This window comes from Petromyzon marinus, chromosome 58 (assembly GCF_048934315.1).
Source record: "Petromyzon marinus isolate PM22_M1 ecotype Great Lakes invasive population chromosome 58, UKy_Petmar_22M1.pri1.0, whole genome shotgun sequence".
In the NCBI taxonomy this organism is placed as follows: Eukaryota; Metazoa; Chordata; class Hyperoartia; order Petromyzontiformes; family Petromyzontidae; genus Petromyzon; species Petromyzon marinus.
Genome location: NC_133724.1, coordinates 4,794,423 through 4,821,816, shown reverse-complemented (window position 1 = coordinate 4,821,816; position 27,394 = coordinate 4,794,423). Strand labels below are relative to the sequence as shown.

The window sequence follows — 27,394 nt, the reverse complement described above, 5'->3', positions numbered from 1 at the left end:
ACGTTAGCGGTTCTATCGGTGAAGTCGCGTAGGTAGAAAGTAACATTTTTTTTAAAAAAAATTGCTATTAAGTTAAAATTTAAGATAAATTGAAAATAATAAAAGCTTCGATTTAAAGCTTTCGCGACTGCAAGGATTCATCTTCTTTGGTTCTTTCGGTAAAGTCACCACCACGTAGAATGAGAATAAAATAATAAATTGATAATTGTGTTATTTTATTTTATCAATTTATTATTTTATTCTCATTCTACGTGGTGACTTTACCGAAAGAACCAAAGAAGATAATAAAAGCTACAAAAATTAATTGGAAAGAATGAAAGCAAAAAAATCAATTGGAAATTATTTTTATTAATTTATTTTCAATGTGCTTTCCCTAAGGCCACATAAACAACCTCTTGTTGTTGTCACAGCTTTCTCGCTGGTTCACCAGTTCCACTGCTGGTTTATTTTTTTCCCCCCTGAGGACGACCTCTCGTGTTGCGATCAAAACGTCGTGATTTCTTTAATTTTTTGTTTAATTTTATTTTTCTGCCTACGTATGGATTCCTGCATTCACGAAAGCTTCAAATCAAGATTGTTTTCAATTTATTCTCAATTAAATTTTATTTTTCTGCCTACGTATGGATTCCTGCATTCACGAAAGCTTCAAATCAAGATTGTTTTCAATGTATTCTTAATTAAAAAAAAAAAATATCTACGTGACTTTACCGAAAGAACAAATGATATATATATACATATATGGGGCCGTCCATGAATGACGTCACGCACCTGCTGGGGGGTGGGGGTCAGACATTTGTGACGTTGTGTGACGATAGGGGGGGGAGGGGTTAAGAAATGTGACGTCACATCAAAATGCGCAACTTTAAATACATATGTAATCGTTATAACAATACTAATTGTATTATAACAACACTACCTACAACATCAGAGTGCAGCGCCACATTAAACACGCACTACAATGACAACAATAGTTTAAAGCGACTTGAAGCATGTTTTATTTTCAAAATGGAAATATGGTTTTGGGGGGGGAGGAGGGGGGGGGCAGAGCTTTGTGACGTCATATTTGGGGGGGTGGGGTCTGACTTTTTGTGACGCCGTGTGACGATGCGTGGGGGTGGGGGGGGTCCAAAATCGCGTGACGTCATTTCCGGACGGAAATGACGTCCGTCGATTATCCGGCCGCTCCCCACGTTGTCCGGTGACACCCCCACGGCCGATCCGGCGAAACCGCGGCGATCCGATACAGCAGTGCGCTAGCGTGTGACGCAAGAAGTGTCGATGCTTGATTCCAGCGTTCAATGTTGTACGCGCGGTACGTTATACACCACGCGCAACTTCAACAATGCAATATGCTGCACGCGTACATATATACACACACACGTTACCTCGTGGTGCGGTCTTCGAGATTGGGAGTGGTAAGTGCAGTACAATAAACACGGCAACTTTATTAAAACACGTTTGAAACACAAGAATAACCGTGTACACCTAAAGACATAACGTCATAGAAGAATGTGAAAAAATAAGCCATTTTAAATAATGATAATGTAGCGATTATCTGGCGTTTTTGAAAATCCGGCACCCCCTTCCACCCCCGAAGCCACTGGATAATCGATGATCGACTGTAGTACAGATAATTGTGGGTCTCTGTGTGAGTCTATGGGTCTCTGTGCGAGTCTATGGGTCTCTGTGTGAGCCTACGGGTCTCTGTGTGAGTCTACGGGTCTCTGTGTGAGTCTACGAGTCTCTGTGTGAGTCTGTGGGTCTCTGTGTGAGTGTATGGGTCTCTGTGTGAGTCTACGAGTCTCTGTGTGCGTCTGTGGGCCTCTGTGTGAGTCTATGGGTCTCTGTATGAGTCTATGGGTCTCTGTGCGAGTCTATGGGTCTCTGTGTGAGCCTACGGGTCTCTGTGTGAGTCTACGGGTCTCTGTGTGAGTCTACGAGTCTCTGTGTGCGTCTGTGGGTCTCTGTGAGAGTTTATGATTCTCTGTGTGAGTCTGTGGGTCTATGCGTGTGTCTACGAGTCTCTGTGCGAGTCTATGGGTCTCTGTGTGAGTCTATGGGTCTGTGTGAGTCTGTGGGTCTCTGTGTGCATCTGTGGGTCTCTGTGTGAGTTTATGGGTCTCTGTGCGAGTCTGTGGGTCTATGCGTGTGTCTACGAGTCTCTGTGTGAGTCTATGGGTCTCTGTGTGAGTCTATGGGTCTCTGCGTGAGTCTATGGGTCTCTGTGTGAGTCTGTGGGTCTATGCGTGTGTCTACGAGTCTCTGTGTGAGTCCATGGGGCTCTGCGTGAGTCTATGGGTCTCTGCGAGTCTACGAGTCTCTGTGTGAGTCTATGGGTCTCTGCGTAAGTCTATGGGTCTCTGCGTGAGTCTATGGGTCTCTGTGCGAGTCTATGGGTCTCTGTGTGAGTCTACGATTCTCTGTGTGAGCCTATTGCACTCTGCGAGTCACCGATCCCCAAAAACCACACTCGGCATTCTGGGTAACACATCCGCTCCCCCCTTCCGATTGCCCGCCCCCCCCCCCCCACTTCTCCGGGCAGGGCGAAGCGCGAGCACGAGGTGGCGGAACTGCGGCGAGCGCTGGAGGAGGAGGTGCGGTCTCACGAGTCGCAAGTCCAGGAGATGCGCAAGCGACACACGCAGACACTGGAGGAGATGACCGAGACGCTGGAGAGCGTCAAGAGGGTCAGCGCCACCGCGGAGACGCCGCCACCCACCGCGGAGACACCGCCACCCACCACCCAACACTGCCACCCACCGCGGAGACACCGCCACCCACCACGGAGACACCGCCACCCACCACCCAACACCGCCACCCACCGCCCAACACCGCCACCCACCACCCAACACCGCCACCCAAAACCGCCACCCACCACCCAACACCGCCACCCACCCCTCAACACCGCCACCCACCCCTCAATACCGCCACCCACCACCCAACACCGCCACCCACCACCCAACACCGCCACCCACCACCCAACACCACCACCCACCACTCAACACCGCCACCCACCCCTCAACACCGCCACCCACCGCCCAACACCGCCACCCACCACCCAACACCGCCACCCACCACCCAACACCGCCACCCACCCCTCAATACCGCCACCCACCACCCAACAAACCGCGCCCTTTCGGCCTCCCGCGTCCGTCCCGAACGAGTCAATCCGCGCGTCGCGTCTCCGCCTCGCCCTCCTGCGCCCCCCCCACCTCCGCCGACCTCCGTGACCTCCGCCCTCCCGCCCCCCCAGGCCAAGGTGACCCTGGAGAAGACGAAGCAGGGCCTGGAGGTGGAGAAGCAGGAGCTGCTGCACGAGGTGAAGGGCCTGCAGGCGGCGCGCTCCGACCTGGAGCACCGGCGTAAGAAGCTGGAGACGCAGCTGCAGGAGGCGACGGGCAAGCACGTGGAGACGGAGCGCGAGCGCCTGGAGCTGGTGGAGCGCTCCTCCCGCCTCCAGGTGACCCACGCGGAGTTACACAGAGGCCCATGGAGTTCCCATGGCGTTGCATAGAGACCCATAGGGTTGCATAGAGACCCGTGGCGTCGCATAGAGACCTATAGAGATTATGGAGGCACACTGAGGTTCATGGAGGCCCACGGATTTGCATAGAGACCCACCCGATTGCATAGAGACTCATGGAGTTGCGTAGAGACCCATGGAGTTACACAGAGTAGCCATAGAGTTACACAGAGTAGCCATAGAGTTACACAGAGTAGCCATAGAGTTACACAGAGTACCCATAGAGTTACACAGAGTACCCATAGAGTTACACAGAGTACCCATAGAGTTACACAGAGTACCCACAGAGTTACACAGAGTAGCCATAGAGTTACACAGAGTACCCATAGAGTTACACAGAGTAGCCATAGAGTTACACAGAGTACCCATAGAGTTACACAGAGTACCCATAGAGTTACACAGAGTACCCATAGAGTTACACAGAGTAGCCATAGAGTTACACAGAGTAGCCAAAGAGTTACACAGAGTAGCCATAGAGTTACACAGAGTACCCATAGAGTTACACAGAGTACCCATAGAGTTACACAGAGTAGCCATAGAGTTACACAGAGTACCCATAGAGTTACACAGAGTAGCCATAGAGTTACACAGAGTACCCATAGAGTTACACAGAGTACCCATAGAGTTACACAGAGTACCCATAGAGTTACACAGAGTAGCCATAGAGTTACACAGAGTAGCCATAGAGTTACACAGAGTACCCATAGAGTTACACAGAGTAGCCATAGAGTTACACAGAGTACCCATAGAGTTACACAGAGTAGCCATAGAGTTACACAGAGTACCCATAGAGTTACACAGAGTACCCATAGAGTTACACAGAGTACCCATAGAGTTACACAGAGTAGTCATAGAGTTACACAGAGCACCCATAGAGTTACACAGAGTAGCCATAAAGTTACACAGAGTAGCCATAGAGTTACACAGAGTATCCATAGAGTTACACAGAGTACTCACAGAGTTACATAGAGTACCCATAGAGTTACACAGAGTACCCATAGAGTTACACAGAGTACCCATAGAGTTACACAGAGTAGCCAAAGAGTTACACAGAGTAGCCATAGAGTTACACAGAGTACCCACGGAGTTACACAGAGTACCCATAGAGTTACACAGAGTACCCATAGAGTTACACAGAGTACCCATAGAGTTACACAGAGACCCATGGAGTTACACAGAGTAGCCATAGAGTTACACAGAGTACCCATAGAGTTACACAGAGTACCCATAGAGTTACACAGAGTAGCCATAGAGTTACACAGAGTACCCATAGAGTTACACAGAGTAGCCATAGAGTTACACAGAGTACCCATAGGGTTACACAGAGTACCCATAGAGTTACACAGAGTACCCATAGAGTTACACAGAGTAGCCATAGAGTTAACAGAGTACCCATAGAGTTAAAAGAGTACCCATAGAGTTAAAAGAGTACCCATAGAGTTAACAGAGTACCATAGAGTTACACAGAGACCCATAGAGTTACACAGAGTACTCATAGAGTTACACAGAGTACCCATAGAGTTACACAGAGTACCCATAGAGTTACACAGAGTACCCATAGAGTTACACAGAGTACCCATAGAGTTACACAGAGTACCCATAGAGTTACACAGAGACCCATAGAGTTACACAGAGTACTCATAGAGTTACACAGAGTACCCATAGAGTTACTCAGAGTACCCATAGAGTTACACAGAGTACCCATAGAGTTACACAGAGTACCCATAGAGTTACACAGAGCACCCATAGAGTTACACAGAGTAGCCATAGAGTTACACAGAGTACCCATAGAGTTACACAGAGTAGCCATAGAGTTACACAGAGTACCCATAGAGTTACACAGAGTAGCCATAAAGTTACACAGAGTAGCCATAGAGTTACACAGAGTACCCATAAAGTTACACAGAGTACCCATAGAGTTACACAGAGTACCCATAGAGTTACACAGAGTACCCATAGAGTTACACAGAGTAGCCATAGAGTTTCACAGAGTACCCATAGAGTTACACAGAGTACCCATAGAGTTACACAGAGTACCCATAGAGTTACACAGAGTACCCACGGAGTTACACAGAGTACCCATAGAGTTACACAGAGTACCCATAGAGTTACACAGAGACCCATCGACCCCAGTCCAAGATTTTGGGTAGTGGCTCCATCAGCAGCATATCACCGCATGGTGGCAATGTGCAAGGGTATCCGTACGTGGTTATACCTCTCTTGACCTACTGACCTCCCCACCCTGACCCCCATGACCCCCCCCCCCACCACCACCCCCCGGCGTCCCTCCCCCGTGCCGACGCTGATAGGTGGAGCTGGACAACGTGACGTCCATCCTGACGCAGACAGAGACCAAGGTGCTCAAGCTGTCCAAGGACGTGGCGAGCGTGCAGACGCAGCTACAGGACGCCCAGGTGGGCGGGGGGCGTCCGGTCCCAGCGTGCACAGCACGCACGCACGCACACTACACACACACGCACACACACACGAGCATGCACAGCACGCACGCACACGCACGCACACACACACACACACACGCATGCACACACGCACACACACACGCACACGCACACACACACGAGCGTGCACAACACACGCACCCATGCACACAAAGATCCCCCGTATAGCCTGTAACAGACTGTAGGGGCAAGTGCTGTTAGCGAGCACCTATGGAGGCCGGAACGGCACACGAGGGGGTGGGTGGCCAGCACCACGCCCGACCGCCTTTGTCTCCCTAGTGGCAATGTTTACACACCGCACCAGGTACTCATTTGAGGCTGAGTCGACCTAGGGGAGGCCCGGGACCGGTTCAGATAATCGTCACTGGTGTTTGCCGTGAGCGGGAATCGAACCCGGGTGGCCAGGTTCATAGCGCAGCGCGCTAACCGCTACACTACCGCTCCCCACAACACACACACACACACAAGCGTGCACAACACACGCACGCACACACACACACACGCGCGCGACACGAGCATTCGCGGCACGCACGCGCGAGCGTGTCCAGGAGGTCGTGGGTTCCATCCCGATCCTGACGATGGCGGCATATTTGGAGTTTGCGGTGTCTCTCTCCCCGTGGTGGCGCGGATTTATTTATTTATCTATCTTCCCCTCCGCGTCCTCCAGCTGTATTTGGCTGCCGCCGTGAATGTCCACGCGACGATGAATTAATGCCGCCTCGTTGAGCCACCGTTCGTGATGGGCGGGTCGCTTCTGAAAAAAAGAGCTATGCGGCTAAGCGGGCCTTACCTGGACGAAAATACACACATATAGATGTTACAAGATGAATAACAAACTGTACAAAAAAATATTGAAATATAATAATAGAAGCAGCGAGATTCGTTGACGCATCGTGAGACCGCGCCGTAGCCGCTATCATCCAGCAGCGGATAGACGTTAGCGGCAGACGGGCTGACCGTCTGACATCGAGATCCGCCGTGCTCGCGGGGCGCAGGAGCTGCTGCAGGAGGAGACGCGGCAGAAGCTGCAGATGAGCACCAAGGCGCGCCAGCTGGAGGAGGAGAAGGCCGGGCTGGCCGAGCAGCTGGAGGACGAGGAGGAGGCGCGCAGAGCCACGGAGAAGCAGCTCTCCTCCATCACGCTGCAGGTGGGCGCCCGGCCGGAGCAATCGGGGGGAGAGAGGGGGGGGGGGTTCAACCTGGGCAGGCCACGGGTCACTGGCTCAGTGCACTGATGCATGGGGACACCTGGGTCAGAGATTGAACTTAGAGTGTTATAGTCACAGGCTCAATGCACTGATACATGGGGACACCTGGGTCAGAGATTGAACTTAGAGTGTTATAGTCACCGGCTCAATGCACTGATGCATGGGGACACCTGGGTCAGAGATTGAACTTAGAGTGTTATAGTCACCGGCTCAATGCACTGATGCATGGGGACACCTGGGTCAGAGATTGAACTTAGAGTGTTATAGTCACCGGCTCAATGCACTGATGCATGGGGACACCTTGGTCAGAGATTGAACTTAGAGTTTTAGTGTATCTGGCTCAGTGCACTGATGCATGGGGACACCTGGGTCAGAGATTGAAATTAGAGTGTTATAGTCACCTGCTCAGAGCACTGATACATGTGGACACCTGGGTCAGAGATTGAACTTAGAGTGTTGCAGTCATCTGCTCAGAACACTGATACATGGGGACACCTGGGTCAGAGATTGAACTTAGAGTGTTATAGTCACCGGCTCAATGCACTGATACATGGGGACACCTGGGTCAGAGATTGAACTTAGAGTGTTATAGTCACCGGCTCAATGCACTGATGCATGGGGACACCTTGGTCAGAGATTGAACTTAGAGTTTTAGTGTATCTGGCTCAGTGCACTGATGCATGGGGACACCTGGGTCAGAGATTGAAATTAGAGTGTTATAGTCACCTGCTCAGAGCACTGATACATGTGGACACCTGGGTCAGAGATTGAACTTAGAGTGTTATAGTCACAGGCTCAGTGCACTGATGCATGGGGACACCTGGGTCAGAGATTGAACTTAGAGTGTTATAGTCACAGGCTCAGTGCACTGATACATGTGGACACCTGGGTCAGAGATTGAACTTAGAGTGTTATAGTCACCGGCTCAATGCACTGATACATGGGGACACCTGGGTCAGAGATTGAACTTAGAGTGTTATAGTCACTGGCTCAATGCACTGATGCATGGGGACACCTGGGTCAGAGATTGAACTTAGAGTGTTATAGTCACCGGCTCAATGCACTGATGCATGGGGACACCTTGGTCAGAGATTGAACTTAGAGTTTTAGTGTATCTGGCTCAGTGCACTGATGCATGGGGACACCTGGGTCAGAGATTGAACTTAGAGTGTTATAGTCACCTGCTCAGAGCACTGATACATGTGGACACCTGGGTCAGAGATTGAACTTAGAGTGTTATAGTCACAGGCTCAGTGCACTGATGCATGGGGACACCTGGGTCAGAGATTGAACTTAGAGTGTTATAGTCAACGGCTCAGTGCACTGATGCATGGGAACACCTGGGTCAGAGATTGAACTTAGAGTGTTGCAGTCACCTGCTCAGTGCACTGATACATGGGGACACCTGGGTCAGAGATTGAACTTAGAGTGTTATAGTCACCGGCTCAGTGCACTGATGCATGGGGACACCTGGGTCAGAGATTGAACTTAGAGTGTTATAGTCACCGGCTCAGTGCACTGATGCATGGGGACACCTGGGTCAGAGATTGAACTTAGAGTGTTATAGTCACCGGCTCAGAGCACTGATACATGGGGACACCTGGGTCAGAGATTGAACTTAGAGTGTTGCAGTCACAGGCTCAGTGCACTGATGCATGGGAACACCTGGGTCAGAGATTGAACTTAGAACGTTATAGTCACCGGCTCAGAGCACTGATACATGGGGACACCTGGGTCAGAGATTGAACTTAGAGTGTTGCAGTCACCGGCTCAATGCAGTGATTACATGAGGACACCTGGGTCAGAGATTGAACTTAGAGTTTTCGTGTCTCTGGCTCAGAGTCAGTACACGAGACACCGAGGACCAGGGATCGAACTTGGATTTAAACCACTCCTAGCACATTGGACACCTGCGCTAGGATTAGAACTTGCTCTGATCTGGACCGGTCCTGGGCCTCACCTTGGTCGACTCGGCCTCAAATGAGTAGCCGGTGCGGTGTTTGCAAGGACTTGCCCCAAAAATCTGTCAGGGCTATACGGGGGGGGGGTCTTTGTCTTTGTGAGTACGTGAGTGCGAGAGCGCTGGTGTAGCGGTTAGCACAATGCACTTCGAAAACGGCAACCCGAGTTCGACTCCAGCTCACGGCCAGCACCGGCGACGGTCATCAGTACCGGTGCTGGACCTCAACCTAGGTCGACTCGGCCTCGAGCGAGCAGCCGCTACTCCCCACAGCGGCACTTGCCCCAACGAGTCTGCGAAGGCTACTCGGTGTCGGGGTGAGCCGGCCAGTGGTTGCGAGTGGTTTTGCTCGGGGTGGGGGGTTTTAGTCAGCACCTTCACCTTTGCCTTCGCCTGTCAGCTGTCGGACTCGAAGCGTCGGCTGGAGGAGGCCGGCGCGGCCCAGGAGACGCTCGAGGAGTCGAGGCGCAAGCTGGCCAAGGAGGTGGAGGTGCTGACGCAGAGCCTCGAGGAGAGGACGGCGGCCTGCGACAAGTCGGACAAGACGCGCAACCGCCTGCAGCAGGAGCTCGAGGACGTCCTCATGGACCTGGACCACCAGCGGCAGGTGGTGGCCACGCTGGAGAAGAAGCAGAAGAAGTTCGACCAGGTGGGTCGCGCGCACACGCTCAGGCGTCGACGAGGTGTGCGGCGGTGGTGGTGGTTGTGGTGGTGGTGGTGATGGTGGCGGTGGCGGCGGTGGTGGTGGTGGCGGTGGTGGTGGTGGTGGTCGTGGTGGTGGTGATAGTGGTGGTGGTGGTGATGGTGGTGGTGCAATGGATGGTGGTTGGTGGTGGTAGTGGTGATGATCGTGATGGTGGTGATGATGGTGGTGGTGGTGATGGTGGTCGTGATGGTGGTGATGATGGTGGTGGTGGTGGTGATGGCGGTGATGGCGGTGATGGTGGTGCAATGGATGGTGGTTGGTGGTGGTAGTGGTGATGATCGTGATGGTGGTGATGATGGTGGTGATGATGGTGGTGTTGGTGGTGATGGCGGTGATGGCAGTGATGGTGGTGCAATGGATGGTGGTTGGTGGTGGTAGTGGTGATGATCGTGATGGTGGTGATGATGGTGGTGGTGGTGATGGTGGTGGTTGGTGGTGGTAGTGGTGATGATCGTGATGGTGGTGATGATGGTGGTGGTGGTGATGGTGGTGGTTGGTGGTGGTAGTGGTGATGATCGTGATGGTGGTGATGATGGTGGTGGTGGTGGTGGTGATGGCGGTGATGGTGGTGCAATAGATGATGGTGATGGTAGTGGTGCTGATGATGGTGGTGGTGATGATTCTGATGGTGATGATGATGGTGATTTTTTATTTAAAGCTTTCGTGACTGCAGCGATTCATATTCTTGGTTCTTTCGGTAAAGTCACCACGTAGAAGGGAAACAATAAAATACTAAAAATATATAAAACAATAACATTCTCACGACGTTTCGACTACAAAACAAGCAGTCATCATCAGGTGTGAAAACCAACGGCAAGAATATTGCCGTGGGTTTATATATATTATTATTTTATTGTTTCCCTTCAAAGTAACTTTACCGAAAGAACCAAGATGATGGTGACGTTAGTGGTGGTGGTGATGATGATAGTGGAGGTGATGAACGTGATGATGATGATGGTGGTGATGATGATGATGGTGGAGGTGATGAACGTGATGGTGATGATGATGGTGATGTTAGTGTTGGTGGTGTTGGTGGTGGTGATGATGGTGGAAGTGATGAACGTGATGGTGATGATGGTGGTGATGATGATGATGATGGTGGAGGTGATGAACGTGATGGTGATGATGATGATGGTGATGTTAGTGGTGGTGGTGGTGATGATGATGATGGTGGAGGTGATGAACGTGATGATGATGATGGTGGTGATGATGATGATGGTGATGAACATGATGATGATGATGGTGGTGATGATGATGATGGTGGAGGTGATGAACGTGATGGTGATGATGATGGTGATGTTAGTGGTGGTGGTGGTGATGATGATGGTGGTGATGATGATGATGATGGTGGAGGTGATGAACGTGACGATGATGATGACGATGATGATGGTGGTGGTGACGGTGGTGCAATTGACGCCGACCTCCACGAATCGATCGATCGGTGGTTGGCGCGCAGCTGACGACGCCAATAATCGCGAACTGATGCTCGCTGCCTCCACCCCCTCCTCCCCGCAACCCGCCACCCCGGCAGATGCTGGCGGAGGAGAAGGCGGTGTCGTCGCGCTACGCGGACGAGCGCGACCGAGCGGAGGCGGAGGCTCGCGAGCGGGAGACCCGGGCGCTGTCGCTCGCCCGGGAGCTCGACGAGGCGTCGTCCGCCCGCGACGACCTCGAGAAGGCCAACCGCTCCCTGCGCGCCGAGATGGACGACCTCGTCAGCTCCAAGGACGACGTCGGCAAGAGCGTGAGAGTCGCCCGCCCGCCCGCCCGCCCGCCCGCTCAATGGGCCGCGCGCGCTTGAGTCACCCGCGCCAATGCCCCGCCTGCTGATCTATCTGCTCCTCCAACTCTCCCGTTTGGCCGTTGTTCTGCTCATTGCTCGTCCACCCAATTGTGTCCATTGTTCTGCTCATTGCTCGTCCACCCATTGTGTCCATTGTTTCTGCTCATTGCTCGTCCACCCGTTGTGTCCATTGTTTTGCTCATTGCTCGTCCACCCATTGTGTCCATTGTTCTGCTCATTGCTCGTCCACCCATTGTGTCCATTGTTTCTGCTCATTGCTCGTCCACCCGTTGTGTCCATTGTTCTGCCCACTCGCCCACCCGTTGTTTCCATCGTTCTTCCCACTCGCCCCCCCGTTGTCCATTGTTCTGCCCACTTGCCCACCCATTGTCCATCGTCCTGCCCACTCGCCCACCCATTGTCCATCGTTCTGCCCACTCGCCCTCCTGTCAGTCCAAGGTTAAGGTGGTAGGGCGGTGGCAAAATGTAGTTGTCCTCCCTCTAGTTAGTTTAACCAGGTGGGGGCTCACGAGAAGGGGTGGGGGGGTGGGGGGTGAGGCAGTGGTTACCAAACTCAGAACGAGAAAGAGACCGAAGATGCAGAGATGAGGGTGAAGTGGTGGCTGTGACGGTGGTGATGGTGGCTGTGACGGTGGTGTCGGTGGCTGTGGTGGTGGTGATGGTGGTGGTGGTGGCTGTGGTGGTGTCGGTGATGGCGGCGGCGGTGGTGGTGGTGGCGGTGGCCGCGTTGGTAGCGGCTGTCGCTCACCGGGCGTGCGACGGTCGCCTTCTGCCGCGCCGGACGGGGCTCAGGTGCACGAGCTGGAGAAGTCGAAGCGGGCGCTGGAGCAGCAGGTGGGCGAGATGAAGACGCAGCTGGAGGAGCTGGAGGACGAGCTGCAGGCCACGGAGGATGCCAAGCTGCGGCTGGAGGTGACGCTGCAGGCGCTGCGGGCGCAGTTCGACCGCGACCTGCAGCAACGCGACGAGAGCAACGAGGAGAAGGCGCGGACGCTGGCCAAGCAGGTGAGGGTCGGCGCTCGACCGATCGTACACTCACCCACGAACTCGCTCGCTCGCTCGCTCGCTCGCTCACCCGCTCGTGAACTCACCCACGAGTTCACTCACGAACTCACTCGCTCGCTTGCTCACAAACTCACTCACTCACGAACTCACTCGTGCACTCACATACTCACACACTCACTCACATATTCGATCACTCCCTTGCTCACAAACTCACGCACTCAATCATGAACTCGCACACTCACTCGCTCAATGATGAACTCGCTCACTCGCTCGCTCACATACTCGCTCACTCACTCACTCACACACACACTCACACACTCAATGATGAACTCCCTCGTTCACATACTCACACACTCACTCACTCAATGATGAACTCGCTCACTCACTCGCTCACATACTCACTCACTCAATGATGAACTCGCACACTCACTCGCTCACATACTCACTCACTCACTCAATGATGAACTCGCACACTCACTCGCTCACATACTCACTCACTCGCTCAATGACGAACTCGCTCACTCACTCGCTCACATACCCGCTCACTCACTCAATGATGAACTCGCTCACTCACTCACTCAATGATGAACTCGCTCACTCACTCGCTCACATACTCGCTCACTCACTCGTGCATCTCGCGGTCAAAACGGGGGAGGGAGGAGAAAATGCCTTGGCCACGACCGCTGACAGCAGTGCCACGGGGAGCAAACCGATTCTGGAATTGTATCGCGCCGCCGTCGGCGCCGCGTCTTCACGCGCCAAAGAGCCCGTTCGACGATCTCGCGCGGCGGCCGCGGCCGACTTCGCGTCTGAAAAACGGCCCGCGGAAGTGGACATCACGGAGCTACACCTGGGACGCCGTCTCCGTATTGTCCTTCTTCGGTTGGCCTCCGGGATCCCCGCAGTGGAAGGGAGGCCACTGCGCTTCCCCACGCACTCCGTTATCTGAGATGAGCGTTCATCGCACGAGGGTCGGAGACATATTTTTAATCGTCAGGGCTGGAAATCAGCCAAATCGCTTTGCAGAACCAAATTTGATGCGATGGACTTTTCGTGCCGTCGTTGGTGACCGGGCTGAGACCATCAACTCTCCACACTTGGAAACCCGGTTTGATCATAGACCAGTCCATGAGAATGGGTTTTCGCCTTTTTTCTGGCAACAAAACGGGTATGTTAAGATGTTAAAACACCAAACTGAAACCTTTTTTTACAAGGAATCACGTTCTGCATTAACCACAATGCTTGTGGTCAGAATGCAAACAAAAACACACACTCTGATAATATATGATAATGCATTGTCCTTGAAACTGATTGGTCCACACCAGAGACAGCTTTCTTTTGAACCTCGTCTCAAACGGTGCTAGACCAGAGGACGCCGAAAGGCCTTTTGGCGTCCTCTGGTCTAGTGCAGACATGATTCCTTGTAAAAGGTTTCAGTTTGGTGCCAGAAAAAAGGGGAAAACCTATTCTCATATTTTGATGCTGGCAAAGGAGGTCACATGATGTAGATCATTCCATGTGAGTCGAATGGGTCTCTGTCTAAGGGTGTATATGTGAGTCTACGGGTCTCTATGCGAGTTTACGGGTCTCTATGTGAGTCTACCTGTCTCTGTATGCGAGTACGGGTCTCCACGTGAGTCTGCGTGCCTCTGCATGCGAGTCTATGGGTCTCTATGTGAGTCTATGGATCTCTGTGTGAGTCTATACATCTCTGTGTGAGTCTATTGGTCTCTATGTGAGTCTATGGGTCTGTGCGCGAGTCCACGCATCTCCGTAGACTCTACGTGAGTCTATACATCTCTGTGTGAGTCTGCGTGTCTCTGTATGTGAGTACGGGTCTCCACGTGAGTCTGCGTGCCTCTGCATGCGAGTCTATGGGTCTCTATGTGAGTCTATGAATCTCTGTGTGAGTCTATACATCTCTGTGTGAGTCTATGGGTCTCTATGTGAGTCTATACATCTCTATGTGAGTCTATGGGTCTGTGCGTGAGTCCACGCATCTCCGTGGACGCTATGTGAGTCTATACATCTCTGTGTGAGTCTGCGTGTCTCTGTATGTGAGTACGGGTCTCCACGTGAGTCTGCGTGCCTCTGTATGTGAGTCTATGGATCTCTATGCGAGTCTATACATCTCTATGTGAGTCTATGGGTCTCTATGTGAGTCTATACATCTCTATGCGAGTCTATGGGTCTCCACGTGAGTCGATGGGTCTCCGTGTGAGCGAACCCAGCGACGCACCGCACTTGAGGAACCCCTGACCTCCGTGGCCGCGTGCCCCGCTCTCCCGCAAGGTGCGCGAGCTCGAGTCGGAGCTGGAGGACGAGCGCAAGCAGCGGGCGGTGGCAGGCGGGGCGAGGAAGAAGCTGGAGGGAGACCTCGTGGACATGGAGGGGCAGCTCGACGCCTCCAACAAGGCCCGCGAGGAGGCCGTGAAGCAGCTGCGCAGGCTGCAGGTAGAGGAGCTGCGGCCGCTGCTGCTGCGGCGGGCGGGGGCGACGCGATCTGTTCGCGGTGGCCAACGGCAAATGCGGAGAGCGTTTGGAGGACGCCTTCGCTCGGACGCAAGCGCACTCCGAGCCTCGCTTCGCTCCGTCTCTACGCCTCTCACTCCACGCTCTCTCACACCCCTCCCTCCCCTCGCTCAGCTCCCTCCATCTCTACCCATCTAAAGCTCTCTCCCACCCCTCCCTCCGTTCCTCCCTCCCTCCCTCCCTCCTACCCCTCCCTCCTGCCATCCCTCAATCTCGTTCATTCCATCTTCTCCCCCACCTCCCTCCCTATACTCCCTCCCTCCATCTCATTCCTCCCTCTCTCCCTCCCTCCCTCCTACCCCTCCCTCCTTCCCTCCCTCAATCTCGTTCCTTCCATCTTCTCCCCCACCTCCCTCCCTATACTCCCTCCCTCCCTCCCTCCTACCCCTCCCTCCTTGCCTCCCTCAATCTCGTTCCTTCCCTCTTCTCCCTCCCGTTCCCCGCTCCCTCCCTCCTTCCCTGAATCTCCTCCCCTCCCCTCCTCCCTTACCCTCTCCCCCCACGCCTCCCCTCCACCCCCACCGAGCAGGCTCAGCTGAAGGATGTGCAGCGGGAGGCGGAGGAGGCGAACAGCTCGCGCGAGGAGGTGGCCGCACAGGCGCGCGAGAAGGAGAAGAAGATGAAGAACCTGGAGACGCAGCTGCTGCACCTGCAGGAGGTGCCCGCACCAGCACAAGGCCGCGGGAGCAGTCCCGGTGTGGCCGGAGCAGTCCCGGTGTGGCCGGGGGCAGTCCCGGTGTGGCCGGAGCAGTCCCGGTGTGGCCGGGGGCAGTCCCGGTGTGGCCGAAGCAGTCCCGGTGTGGCCGGAGCAGTCCCGGTGTGGCACTGACACTCCCTGGGTGTGGCCGGTAAACACTCCCTGGGTGTGGCCGGTAACACTCCCTGGGTGTGGCCGGTAACACTCCCTTAGTGTGGCCGGTAAACACTCCCTGGGTGTGGCCGGTAAACACTCCCTGGGTGTGGCCGGTGACAATCCCCGGGTGTGGCCGGTAAACACTCCCTGGGTGTGGCCGGTAACACTCTCTGGGTGTGGCCGATAACACTCTCTGGGTGTGGCCGGTAAACACTCCCTGGGTGTGGCCGGTAACACTCCCTGGGTGTGGCCGGTAACACTCCCTTAGTGTGGCCGGTAAACACTCCCTGGGTGTGGCCGGTAAACACTCCCTGGGTGTGGCCGGTGACAATCCCCGGGTGTGGCCGGTAAACACTCCCTGGGTGTGGCCGGTAACACTCTCTGGGTGTGGCCGATAACACTCTCTGGGTGTGGCCGGTAAACACTCCCTGGGTGTGGCCGGTAACACTCCCTGGGTGTGGCCGGTGACACTCCCTGGGTGTGGCCGGTGACACTCCCTGGGTGTGGCCGGTAAACACTCCCTGGGTGTGGCCGGTAACACTCCCTGGGTGTGGCCGGTGACACTCCCTGGGTGTGGCCGGTAACACTCCCTTGGTGTGGCCGTTAACACTCCCTGGGTGTGGCCGATATCACTCCCTGGGTGTGGCCGTTAACACTCCCTGGGTGTGGCCGGTAAACACTCCCTGGGTGTGGCCGGTAACACTCTCTGGGTGTGGCCGATAACACTCTCTGGGTGTGGCCGGTAAACACTCCCTGGGTGTGGCCGGTAACACTCCCTGGGTGTGGCCGGTGACACTCCCTGGGTGTGGCCGCTAAACACTCCCTGGGTGTGGCCGGTAAACACTCCCTTAGTGTGGCCGGTAACACTCCCTGGGTGTGGCCGGTGACACTCCCTGGGTGTGGCCGGTAAACACTCCCTGGGTGTGGCCGGTAAACACTCCCTTAGTGTGGCCGGTAACACTCCCTGGGTGTGGCCGGTAACACTCCCTGGGTGTGGCCGGTAAACACTCCCTGGGTGTGGCCGGTAAACACTCCCTGGGTGTGGCCGCTAACACTCCCTTAGTGTGGCCGCTAACACTCCCTTAGTGTGGCCGGTAAACACTCCCTGGGTGTGGCCGCTAACACTCCCTGGGTGTGGCCGGTAAACACTCCCTGGGTGTGGCCGGTAAACACTCCCTGGGTGTCGGCCATCTCAGTGTCAGCGTGGCCGGAGCGGTCCCACCCGTTGGCTTTAGAGAGGGGGTGGGGGTTTGCCCCACCCTTCCCCCGCACCTCTTTTTTCCACCGGCACATCCGAGCCGTGCCCGGTGGGGGACCCGTGCCGGGGCCAGCCGTGGCGCGGCTCAGCAGCGCCCCATCGGAAGGTTTCCTTCCCACCGCAGAAGCTGAGCCGCGCCAACCACACGAGACGGCTTCCAACGAGCCGAGACTCCGCGTCCTCACCGCGTGCCAGCCAGTGTCACGCTCGCGCGGGCGGGCGGGCGGGCGGGCGCGTCGCTAGCCCCGCTCCTCCTGGCCCTGCTTGGCCACGACGCAGATTCACAAGTCCCATCGTGAGGCCGGCGGCGTTGTCAAGGCGCCGGCTCGGCAAACGGCCTCGGGCTGGCACGGGTGCGGCGGTGGGAAGAGGGTTGCCGGGTCAAGGGCCCCACCGCCCCGCTCGCCCATCGTCCACGACTCGTGCTCTTGTTGTTGTCTTGTCGTCGTCGTTGTTGTTGCCGTGATTGTCGTCGTCATCGTCGTCGTTTTACATCGGCAGGAGTTGGCGGCGGCTGAGCGGGCGCGCCGCACCGTGGAGCAGGAGAGAGACGATCTGGCCGAGGAGATCGCGGGAAACACGAGCGGCAAGTGAGTGTGACACCACGGCCTGCCGACCTGCGCCAGGCCACACCTCCCTCCCCACCACCACCACCACCACCTCCCCTCTCCTCCACCTCCCCCCCGCACCGCCACGCCCGAGGCCGGGGCCCTCTTCCCGCCTCGCGCTCCAGACGCTCGCTCGCCAACAGCCGCGGTGTTTGTCTCCCGGCACGGCACGGCGGCAGGTCGGCCATGATGGACGACAAGCGGCGCCTGGAGGCGAGGATCTCGCAGCTGGAGGAGGAGCTGGAGGAGGAGCAGGGCGTGACGGAGCTCTCCAACGAGCGGCTACGCAAGGCTGTCGCGCAGGTGCGGACGGGGGGGGAGAAGGCAAGGGGGGATATAGGGGGGGGGGGAGCGGGGGCGGGGAGGAGACGCCGATGATTTAGCGACAACACCGACGCCCCCCCCCCCGCGCGCCGAGGACGACCGAGAATCGACGGCGGCGTCCTTCTCACCGCCCCCCCCCCCGCCCCCCCCCAACTCACCACCGCCCCGGCCCTCTCCAGGCAGAGCAGCTGAGCTCGGAGCTGACCGGCGAGCGTGGGCAGTCGCAGCGGGCCGAGAGCGCTCGCCAGCAGCTCGAGCGCCAGAACAAGGAGCTGCAGGTGAAGCTGCAGGAAATGGAGGCGGCCTTCCGCTCCAAGGCCAAGTCGTCGCAGGCCGCGCTCGAGGCCAAGATTGGCCAGCTGGAGGAGCAGCTCGACGTGGAGACCAAGTATGTCTGTCCGGCGGCCACCGCCACACCGGCGCCGCCGGACAGAGCCGACGGGCGGCGGCGCTGGAATCGCGATGGATATCGGAACACCGCACCACCACTCCGAACCCACCCCCCCTCTCCACTCCCCCTGGCGGAAAGCGGGATAGCCAGTTGTGCTAATCGGAGGCGCGGGGGAAGGACAACAAACTGTGGGTTTCTGTAGTGAGTCTGTGGGTCTCTGTAGTGAGTCTGTGGGATCTCTGTAGTGAGTCTGTGGGTCTCTGTAGTGAGTCTGTGGGTCTCTGTAGTGAGTCTGGGTCTCTGTAGTGAGTCTGTGGGTCTCTGTAGTGAGTCTATGGGTCTCTGTGTGAGTTTATGGGTCTCTGTAGTGAGTCTATAGGTCTCTGTGTGAGTTTATGGGTCTCTGTAGTGAGTCTATGGGTCTCTGTGTAAGTCTATGGGTCTCTGTGTGAGTCTATGGGTCTCTGTAGTGAGTCTATGGGTATCTGTGTAAGTCTATGGGTCTCTGTGTGAGTCTGTGGGTCTCTGTGTGAGTTTATGGGTCTCTGTGCGAGTCTATGGGTCTCTCTGTGAATCTATAGGTCTCTGTAGTGAGTCTATGAGTCTCTGTGTGAGTCTATGAGTCTCTGTGTGTGTATATGGGTCTCTGTGTGAGTCTATGGGTCTCTCTGTGAATCTATAGGTCTCTGTACGAGTTTATGGGTCTCTGTGTGAGTCTATGGGTCTCTGTGTGAGTCTATGGGTCTCTGTGTGTCTATGGGTCTCTGTGTGAGTCTATAGGTCTCTGTGTGAGTCTATGAGTCTCTGTACGAGTTTATGGGTCTCTGTGTGAGTCTATGGGTCTCTGTGTGAGTCTATGGGTCTATGTGTGAGTCTATGGGTCTCTGTGTGAGTCTATGGGTCTCTGTGTGAGTCTATGTGTCTCTGTGTGAGTCTATGTATGTGTTTACCCTGGCAGTACGGTAACTCGCGTGGGAGGCCCGCTAGGAGGTTACCCTGGCAGTACGGTAACTTGCGTGGGGGTCGAGCCACCAGCAGCTGACCGTGCTCGCAGGGTAACTCAGGAGTGCCCCGTCGTCCGTGCGCCTGCAGGGAGAGAGCCAACGCCAACAAGAAGCTGCGAAGCTCGGACAAGCGGCTCAAGGACGTCCTGGGCCAGATGGAGGACGAGCGACGCCAAGCGGAGCAGCATAAAGATCAGGTACGAACACACACACACACAGACAAAGACAAAGAGCCCCCGTATAGCCTGGACAGACTGTTGGGGCAAGTGCTGTTAGCGAGCGGCAGCTGTGAAGGTCGGCACGGCACACGAGGGGTTGGGTGGCCAGCAAACCACGCCCGGCCGCCTTTGTCTCCCCAGTGGCGATGTTGGCTACACACCGCCCCAGGTACTCATTTGATGCTGAGTCGACCTCGGGCTCAGATAATCGTCACCGGTGTTGGCTGTGAGCGGGAATTGAACTCGGCTCTCCAGGTTCGTAGCGCAGTGAACGAACTGCAACACTACCGCTCCCCCAGTGCGTGAGTGAGTGTGTGGGTGAGCGAGTGTGTGAGTGTGTGAGCGAGTGTGAGAGTGAGTGGGTGAGTGAGTGTGTGAGTGAGCGAGTGTGTGTGTGAGCGAGTGTGTGAGTGTGTGAGCGAGTGTGAGAGTGAGTGGGTGAGTGAGTGTGTGAGTGAGCGAGTGTGAGAGTGAGTGGGTGAGTGAGCTGTTGAGTGAGTGTGTGAGTGAGTGGGTGAGTGTGTGAGCGAGTGTGAGAGTGAGTGAGCGGGTGAGTGTGTGAATGTGTGAGTGAGCTGGTGAGTGAGCTGGTGAGTGAGTGTGTGAGTAAGTGGCTGAGTGTGTGAGCGAGTGTGAGAGTGAGTGAGCGGGTGAGTGTGTGAGCGTGTGTGAGAGTGAGTGAGCGGGTGAGTGTGTGAATGTGTGAATGAGCTGGTGAGTGAGCTGGTGAGTGAGTGTGTGAGTGAGTGGCTGAGTGTGTGAGCGAGTGTGAGAGTGAGTGAGCGGGTGAGTGTGTGAGCGAGTGTGCGGTGCTGGCCACCCACCCCCTCGTGTGCCGTGCCGGGCCTATCACAGTCCCTCCTCCTTCCCAGCACGTTACAGTCTTTCAGTTTCATTTATTAGGTACTAGCGGTAAGTACCCGGCGTTACCCGGGCGAAACAGGCAGACACACACGTGGACTTACACACAGACATCGACTCACACACATAGAAACACATCGACTCAGACACACACACACATGGTTAAACCCAGGATGGATCGTTAGCAGGCCAGCCTAAATGTTTATAACCAGCAAAGATGTTCCATTAGGGGGGTCCAAGTTTCAGAAGCGTAGAGAAGGGAGGGAATGACCGTGGCCGAGAAGACCTGAAGCTTCGTGCGGAGCGACAGACCAGGTAGCTTCCACACAGCGTTAGGCAACCAATGAAAAGATATTGCCGCTCGACTGATTCGGAGTGAGACCTCTTCTGTTAAACCGGAGCCGGTCATTAGTACACTGCCCAGGTATGGGAAATTCTCCCCTCTATCCACAACTTCCCCATCACCGATTGGGAGTTGTGGGGGTGGAGTGTCCGATGGTTCAAAATACCCAGGCAGGTGCTTCGTTTTGGTGGGGCTGATAGTAAGGCCCCCACCTCTTAGTGGCAAGATCCAGATTCAGCAGCAGCACCTCGAACTCCTCCTCCGAGTGAGCAGCAATTAGCAGATCATCGGCATACATAACATGGTTGAGCAATAGGGAGCCATCCCTTGACCGCACCCGGGCATCGATCAGCCTCCCATTGTATCTGTACCAGATGGGAATTGTTCCAGTACAGGCATTGAAGGCTTCACGAACTACGTGGTCGAAATATATGTAAAATAATGTGGGAGCCAGAGGACATCCCTGTTGCACCCCCCAAGGTGTACAGGGAATGGCTCTGACTCCCGGCCACGTAGTTTCACGCAGGGCGGCTCACCATCCATCACGAAGGTCCTTGAGGATGGTGAGCAGCGGGTCAGGGACTGGGAAAGCACGAAGAACAACCCAGAGTCCAGGCCTACTGATGGTATCATAGGCCTTGAGCAGGTCAATAAAGCACACACATGGACTAAGACGCACACGTGGACCTACAGACATGCAAGGAAATGGACTTACGCCCGACTAACATGGAGGCATGCACACGCAGCGATTATACCTTGTGAGCCGTGTGGCTCTAGATTTGAAGCTTTCGTGACTGCAAGGATCCATACTCTTTGGTTCTATTCGGTAAAGTCACGTAGGTAATGCCATGCGGCTCTTGACTCGGGTTCAACCGCAACAAAACAAAAACACGAACAAGACAACATCTCAAAGTGACTACGCGCAATCAGAAAAATCCTGGGGAAAAAAAAAACAGGCAAAAGTCTTCCAGAAACACAAAAAATAAACCACCGCTGTGTGCGAAAAATCCCAGTGGGATGCAAGTCGAACAATAACAACCGTGAGACAATTTAGATGAAAGTTATCGGTCTAACTCTGCGCTACAACAAACAAAAAACATGGCTATACCGAAACGTTTTCGAAATTTAGATGAAAGTTATCGGTCTAACTCTGCGCTACAACAAACAAAAAACATGGCTAAACCGAAACGTTTTCGAAATCTTCTTTGGTTCTTTCGGTAAAGTCGCGTAGCATGAGAATAACGTAATGAAATAAAACAATAAAAATTCTCACGACGTTTCGGCCACAACACAAGTGGCCTTCTTTTCAATGTAGCTCTGTCGTCCCGACAGGTTTGTTCCTTTCACCTGAACAAGGCCGCTTGATGTTGTGGCCGAAACGTCGTGAGGATTTTAATCGTTTTATTTTATCATCTCGTTCTCATTCTACGTGGTGGTGACTTCGACCGAAAGAACCGAAGAAGATGAATCCTTGCGGTCGCGAAAGCTTTGAATCGAAAGTTTTCGAAACCGCCGAAGCAAAGTTCTAAAACCGATGTGTCCGTGGCCGCGAGACTCTCTCAAGGTGTCGTCGTCGTCGTTGTCGTTGTTGTTGTCGTTGTTGTCGTTGTCGTTGTTGTCATTGTTGTTGTTGTTGTCATTGTTGTTGTCGTTGTTGTTGTTGTCGTTGTCGTTGTCGTTCTTGTCGTTGTCGTCGTTGTTGTTGTCGTTGTTGTTGTTGTCGTTGTCGTTGTCGTCGTTGTCGTTGTTGTTGTTGTTGTCGTTGTGGTTGTCGTTGTTGTCGTTGTCGTTGTAGTTGTTGTTGTTGTCGTTGTCGTCGTTGTTGTCGTTGTTGTCGTTGTCGTTGTTGTCGTTGTTGTTGTCGTTGTTGTTGTTGTCGTTGTTGTCGTTGTCGTTGTCGTCGTTGTTGTTGTTGTCGTTGTTGTTGTTGTCGTTGTCGTCGTTGTCGTTGTTGTTGTCGTTGTCGTTGTTGTCGTCGTTGTTGTTGTTGTTGTTGTTGTCGTTGTTGTTGTTGTCGTTGTCGTTGTCGTTGTCGTCGTTGTCGTTGTCGTTGTTGTCGTTGTTGTCGTTGTTGTTGTCGTCGTTGTTGTCGTCGTCGTTGATGTTGCTGTTGTTGTTGTCGTTGTTGTTGTTCGGCCGCTCCGCCGCCACCGCCTCCACCGCCACCGCCTCCACCGCCTCCGCCGCCACCGCCTCCCCCCCCCCGTAGCTGGACAAGGCGAACGTGCGGCTGAAGCAGCTGAAGAGGCAGCTGGAGGAGAGCGAGGAGGAGACGAGCCGCGCCAACGCCGCCAAGCGCAAGCTGCAGCGCGACCTCGAGGAGGCCACCGAGGGTCAGGACGCCATGAGCCGCGAGGTGTCCACCCTCAAGAGCAAGTTGCGGTGAGTGGGGGGGGGGGGGGCTGGGGGGTTGGGGGGGCGGGGGTAGGGGGGTGTGGGGGGCAGCACGCACTCACCGTGCTACTCACCGTGCTACTCACCACCTCCTTACTACCTGCTCACCACCTCCTCACCACCTGTTCACCACCTCCTTACTACTCACCGGTTCCTCGCCACCTTCTCACCACCTCACCACCTGCTCACCACCTGCTCACCGGCTACTCACCACCTTCTCACCACCTCACCACCTGCTCACCACCTGCTCACCGGCCACTCACCACCTCCTTACTACTCACCGGTTCCTCACCACCTACTCACCACCTGCTCACTGGCTACTCACCACCTCCTTACTACTCACCGGTTCCTCACCACCTCCTCACCACCTGCTCACCACCTGCTCACCACCTGCTCACCACCTCCTTACTACTCACCGGTTCCTCACCACCTCCTCACCACGTGCTCACCACCTGCTCACCACCTGCTCATCGGCTACTCACCACCTCCTTACTACTCACCGGTTCTTCACCACCTCCTCACCACCTCCTCACCACCTCCTCACCACCTGCTCACCACCTGCTCACCACCTGCTCACCACCTCCTTACTACTCACCGGTTCCTCACCACCTCCTCACCACCTCCTCACCACCTGCTCACCACCTGCTCACCACCTGCTCATCGGCTACTCACCACCTCCTTACTACTCACCGGTTCTTCACCTCCTCACCACCTCCTCACCACCTCCTCACCACCTGCTCCCCACTTGCTCCCCACCTGCTCCCCACCTGCTCCTCACCGACGGCGAGCGAGAGCGTTGTCCCCGTCCCGTCCCGCAGGCAAAGCGGCGGCATTTCCGGCGGCATCGCTTCGGCGTTCGTCGGCAGCGGCGGCGGCGGCGGCGTCGGCGTCGGCGCCGGCGTCGCCGGCGTGCGCTCGCTGCGACGCAGCGGTGCGCTCCGTGGGAACGACGTCGCCGCCGCGGAGAGCGCCGACGACGAGTTCGACGGGCGGGACAGCGACAGCAGCAGCAAGTACGCGGAGTAGAGCCGCCGTGTGGGTGGTGACGGGCGGGGGGCGGGGGGCGGGGGGCGGGGGAGCGGCTGGGATTGGGGGGCGGGGGGGGGGTCACCGACGACGACGCTCGCCAACGCACGCGCACGCACGCTGCGCGGGGAGATGCACGCACAGGCACACGTACACAGGCACACACACACACACACAGGCACGCACACACACACAGGCACACACACACAGGCACACACACACACGCACACACGCGTACACAGGCACACACACACACACAGGCACACACGCGTACACAGGCACGCACACACACACAGGCACACACACACACAGGCACACACACACACACAGGCACACACACACACACAGGCACACACACACAGGCACACACACACACGCACACACGCGTACACAGGCACACACACACACACAGGCACACACGCGTACACAGGCACGCACACACACACAGGCACACACACACACACAGGCACACACACACACAGGCACGCGCACACACAGGCACACACACACACAGGCACGCACGCACACACGCACAGGCACACACACACACGCACGCGCACACACACAGGCACACACGCGCACGTCCACTGAGTCGACCGAGGGGGAGGCCTGTGACCGGTTCAGATAATTGTCACCGTATACGCGGACACACACACACACGCGCGCATCAACTTGCACGTGTATTGTTTTGTAACGAGGCGAGAGAGTGGCCTGCTTGGGGCATCAGGCCGCCGGTAGGGTGCGTGTGTGCGCGTGTGCGTGTGTGTGTGTATGCGCGTGTGTGTGTATGCGCCCGCGTGTGTGTGTGTATGCGCGTGTGTGCGCGTGTGTGTGCGGTCCCGGTGGAGTACATTTGCGGTGTCACGTTTTCGCATTTGTCACGTTTTTGGCGGCCTGACGCGTCGGGAGATCCGTGAACGCCTGCCGCGAGTGACAGCGGAGGAGGGGGGCCGCGGTTATTTGCCGCGAGCGTTAACCAGGGCGGCCGCTTGAACCGAACCGCAGACCCCCGCTTATTTCTCTGCGGCCTGTACCCGCCGTTCAGACCCGCTTGGAACGTGGCTTGAGAGGGGGACCCCCCCCCCCCCCCCCCGGTGTTTTAAAACTCAAATTTAAATTCAGTCGACCCCCGTCCCTCTCCCCCCTCCCGCCTGCCCCGAGGTTTTAAAACAAATTTAGACTCAAGCCTGGTTTCGGACGCGACCTTTAGACCACCATCCCCCCCCTCCCCCCCCACCGGTTTAGTCCCAACATTTATACAGGCCATTAGACCCGGTTTAAACTAGATCTTCACAAAATCTAAACACCCCCCCCCCCCCCCCCCTCAACTTCAGACCTCGCCTAAATGTGACCCGCGACCTTTTGAACCCGGTTTCAACCTGACCATTAGACCCAGTCTTTAGACCACCCGGCCACGGAAACCCTGGTAAGATACGATCTTTAAACACCCGATATGATCAGATCTTCAGACACCGCGTCTTTGGACCTGGTTTTAAACTCGCGCTTTAACCCGCTCTAGACTGCACCTGCAGGCGCAGCTGACCCGGTTTTTCAGACACGACCTTGTGACCCGGTTTTAAACACGGCCGTCAGACTCGCTTCACTCCCAGCTGTTTTGACCAAACCTTTAAACCCGGTCCTCGACCCAGCCTCTTGGGACGCGGTGGTTAGAGCCGTGACCTTGAAGCCCCAGTCTAGAGGGGACCCGTACGACCTCGACATCGAGACGACAATTTCTTTTTGACAGGACCGTGAGACGACACCAGCCCTTGAGACTCCCCCTCGGGGGGTGCGTGGATCCGGGGGGGGGGGGGAGGGGGCCCGGCACGGGGGGGGGGGGGAGGTGGGGGAGTTGGGTCCCCCCCATTACCACTACCAGCTCAAAGAACACGTGACCCCTGCTTGGGTGACCCCTAACGTATCTAGGCTACACCCCCCACCCCCCAACCGTCAACCCCCCCCCCCACCCTCGACACCACACTCCGCCCCCCCCCCCTCACCCCGGCCCCCCCCACGACGTCCGCGTGGGGTCAGCGTTGGCTTGCGGCGCCGCGCTGCTTTGGGCCCCGACGTTTCGCGCCACGTCCCTTCTTCCCTTTTTGTCGGGAAGGCCGGCTTTCCGTTCGGGGAGGAGCGCGCGGGGCTGAAGGAGGTTGTGTGTGTGTGTGTGTGTCCCCGCATGAACGGGACGCGGGGCGAAACGTCGGACATCGTGCCGGACGGCGCGCGACTCAAAATGCATCGGAGGGTTTAGCTAGACCACCCCCACCCCCCCCCCCCCTTTAATATTATCAGTATTATAGTGGTCATGGTTATCGTCAGTATCAGTATCGCGTGAATGGTATAGCAGCGACGGCGGACTTGCGAGACGCAATACAGGGCTTTGTTCGCACTTAACACAACAACAAAAAAAAGTTTGTCTCAATAAAAGCGAAAGCAGATTTATAACTTTACCAAACCGCCGCTGAAGTCGCAGCCACGCGCCACATCGTTGCGAAGGTGGCGACGGCGGTGGCTATGCCGGGGGTGGCTATGCCGGCGGTGGATATGCCGGGGGTGGCTATGCCGGCGGTGGATATGCCGGCGGTGGCTATGCCGGCGGTGGCTATGCCGGCGGTGGCTATGCACGGCGGCGGTTGCGTTGTGCTGCCGGGAACTTGTCCGCGACAGGCCTCATCCTCGCGGCGTCCGGACCGATCCACCGATCGCCGCTCCCGGCGTGCCAACGCTCGTTGGCCAATTTCATCGCTCCACCGTCCGTCGGTCGCTCGTTCGCTCGACCCTCCGGCTCAACCGCTGCGGCCGTCACGCGAATCGGATCGTCCGTTTGCGTGCGGAGTCGATCTGTGCCCCCCCTCCCCGCTTCCACGCCCCCCACCCCAGGGTCCCCCCCAAAATTGGAATCCACGCAGAGGTT

At 55.8% G+C, this 27,394-nt stretch overlaps 1 protein-coding gene across 1 annotated transcript in view; it reads left to right on the top strand.

Annotated features, from left to right (window-relative positions):
• The window catches only part of LOC116955064 (myosin-10-like), a 124,402-nt gene extending 98,603 nt beyond the window's left edge, over positions 1-25,799 (top strand). Inside the window, exons 28-42 of the mRNA XM_032976017.2 lie at positions 2,543-2,687; positions 3,254-3,460; positions 5,833-5,937; positions 6,978-7,130; positions 9,551-9,799; positions 11,388-11,600; positions 12,453-12,665; positions 14,958-15,119; positions 15,727-15,855; positions 17,810-17,898; positions 18,096-18,219; positions 18,420-18,628; positions 19,724-19,832; positions 23,267-23,439; positions 24,270-25,799. Of these exons, the coding sequence (XP_032831908.2) occupies positions 2,543-2,687; positions 3,254-3,460; positions 5,833-5,937; positions 6,978-7,130; positions 9,551-9,799; positions 11,388-11,600; positions 12,453-12,665; positions 14,958-15,119; positions 15,727-15,855; positions 17,810-17,898; positions 18,096-18,219; positions 18,420-18,628; positions 19,724-19,832; positions 23,267-23,439; positions 24,270-24,477 (2,488 nt within the window). The 3' untranslated portion in view covers positions 24,478-25,799. The remainder of the gene's footprint in view (positions 1-2,542; positions 2,688-3,253; positions 3,461-5,832; positions 5,938-6,977; positions 7,131-9,550; positions 9,800-11,387; positions 11,601-12,452; positions 12,666-14,957; positions 15,120-15,726; positions 15,856-17,809; positions 17,899-18,095; positions 18,220-18,419; positions 18,629-19,723; positions 19,833-23,266; positions 23,440-24,269) is intronic.
• The last annotated feature ends 1,595 nt before the right edge of the window (positions 25,800-27,394 follow it).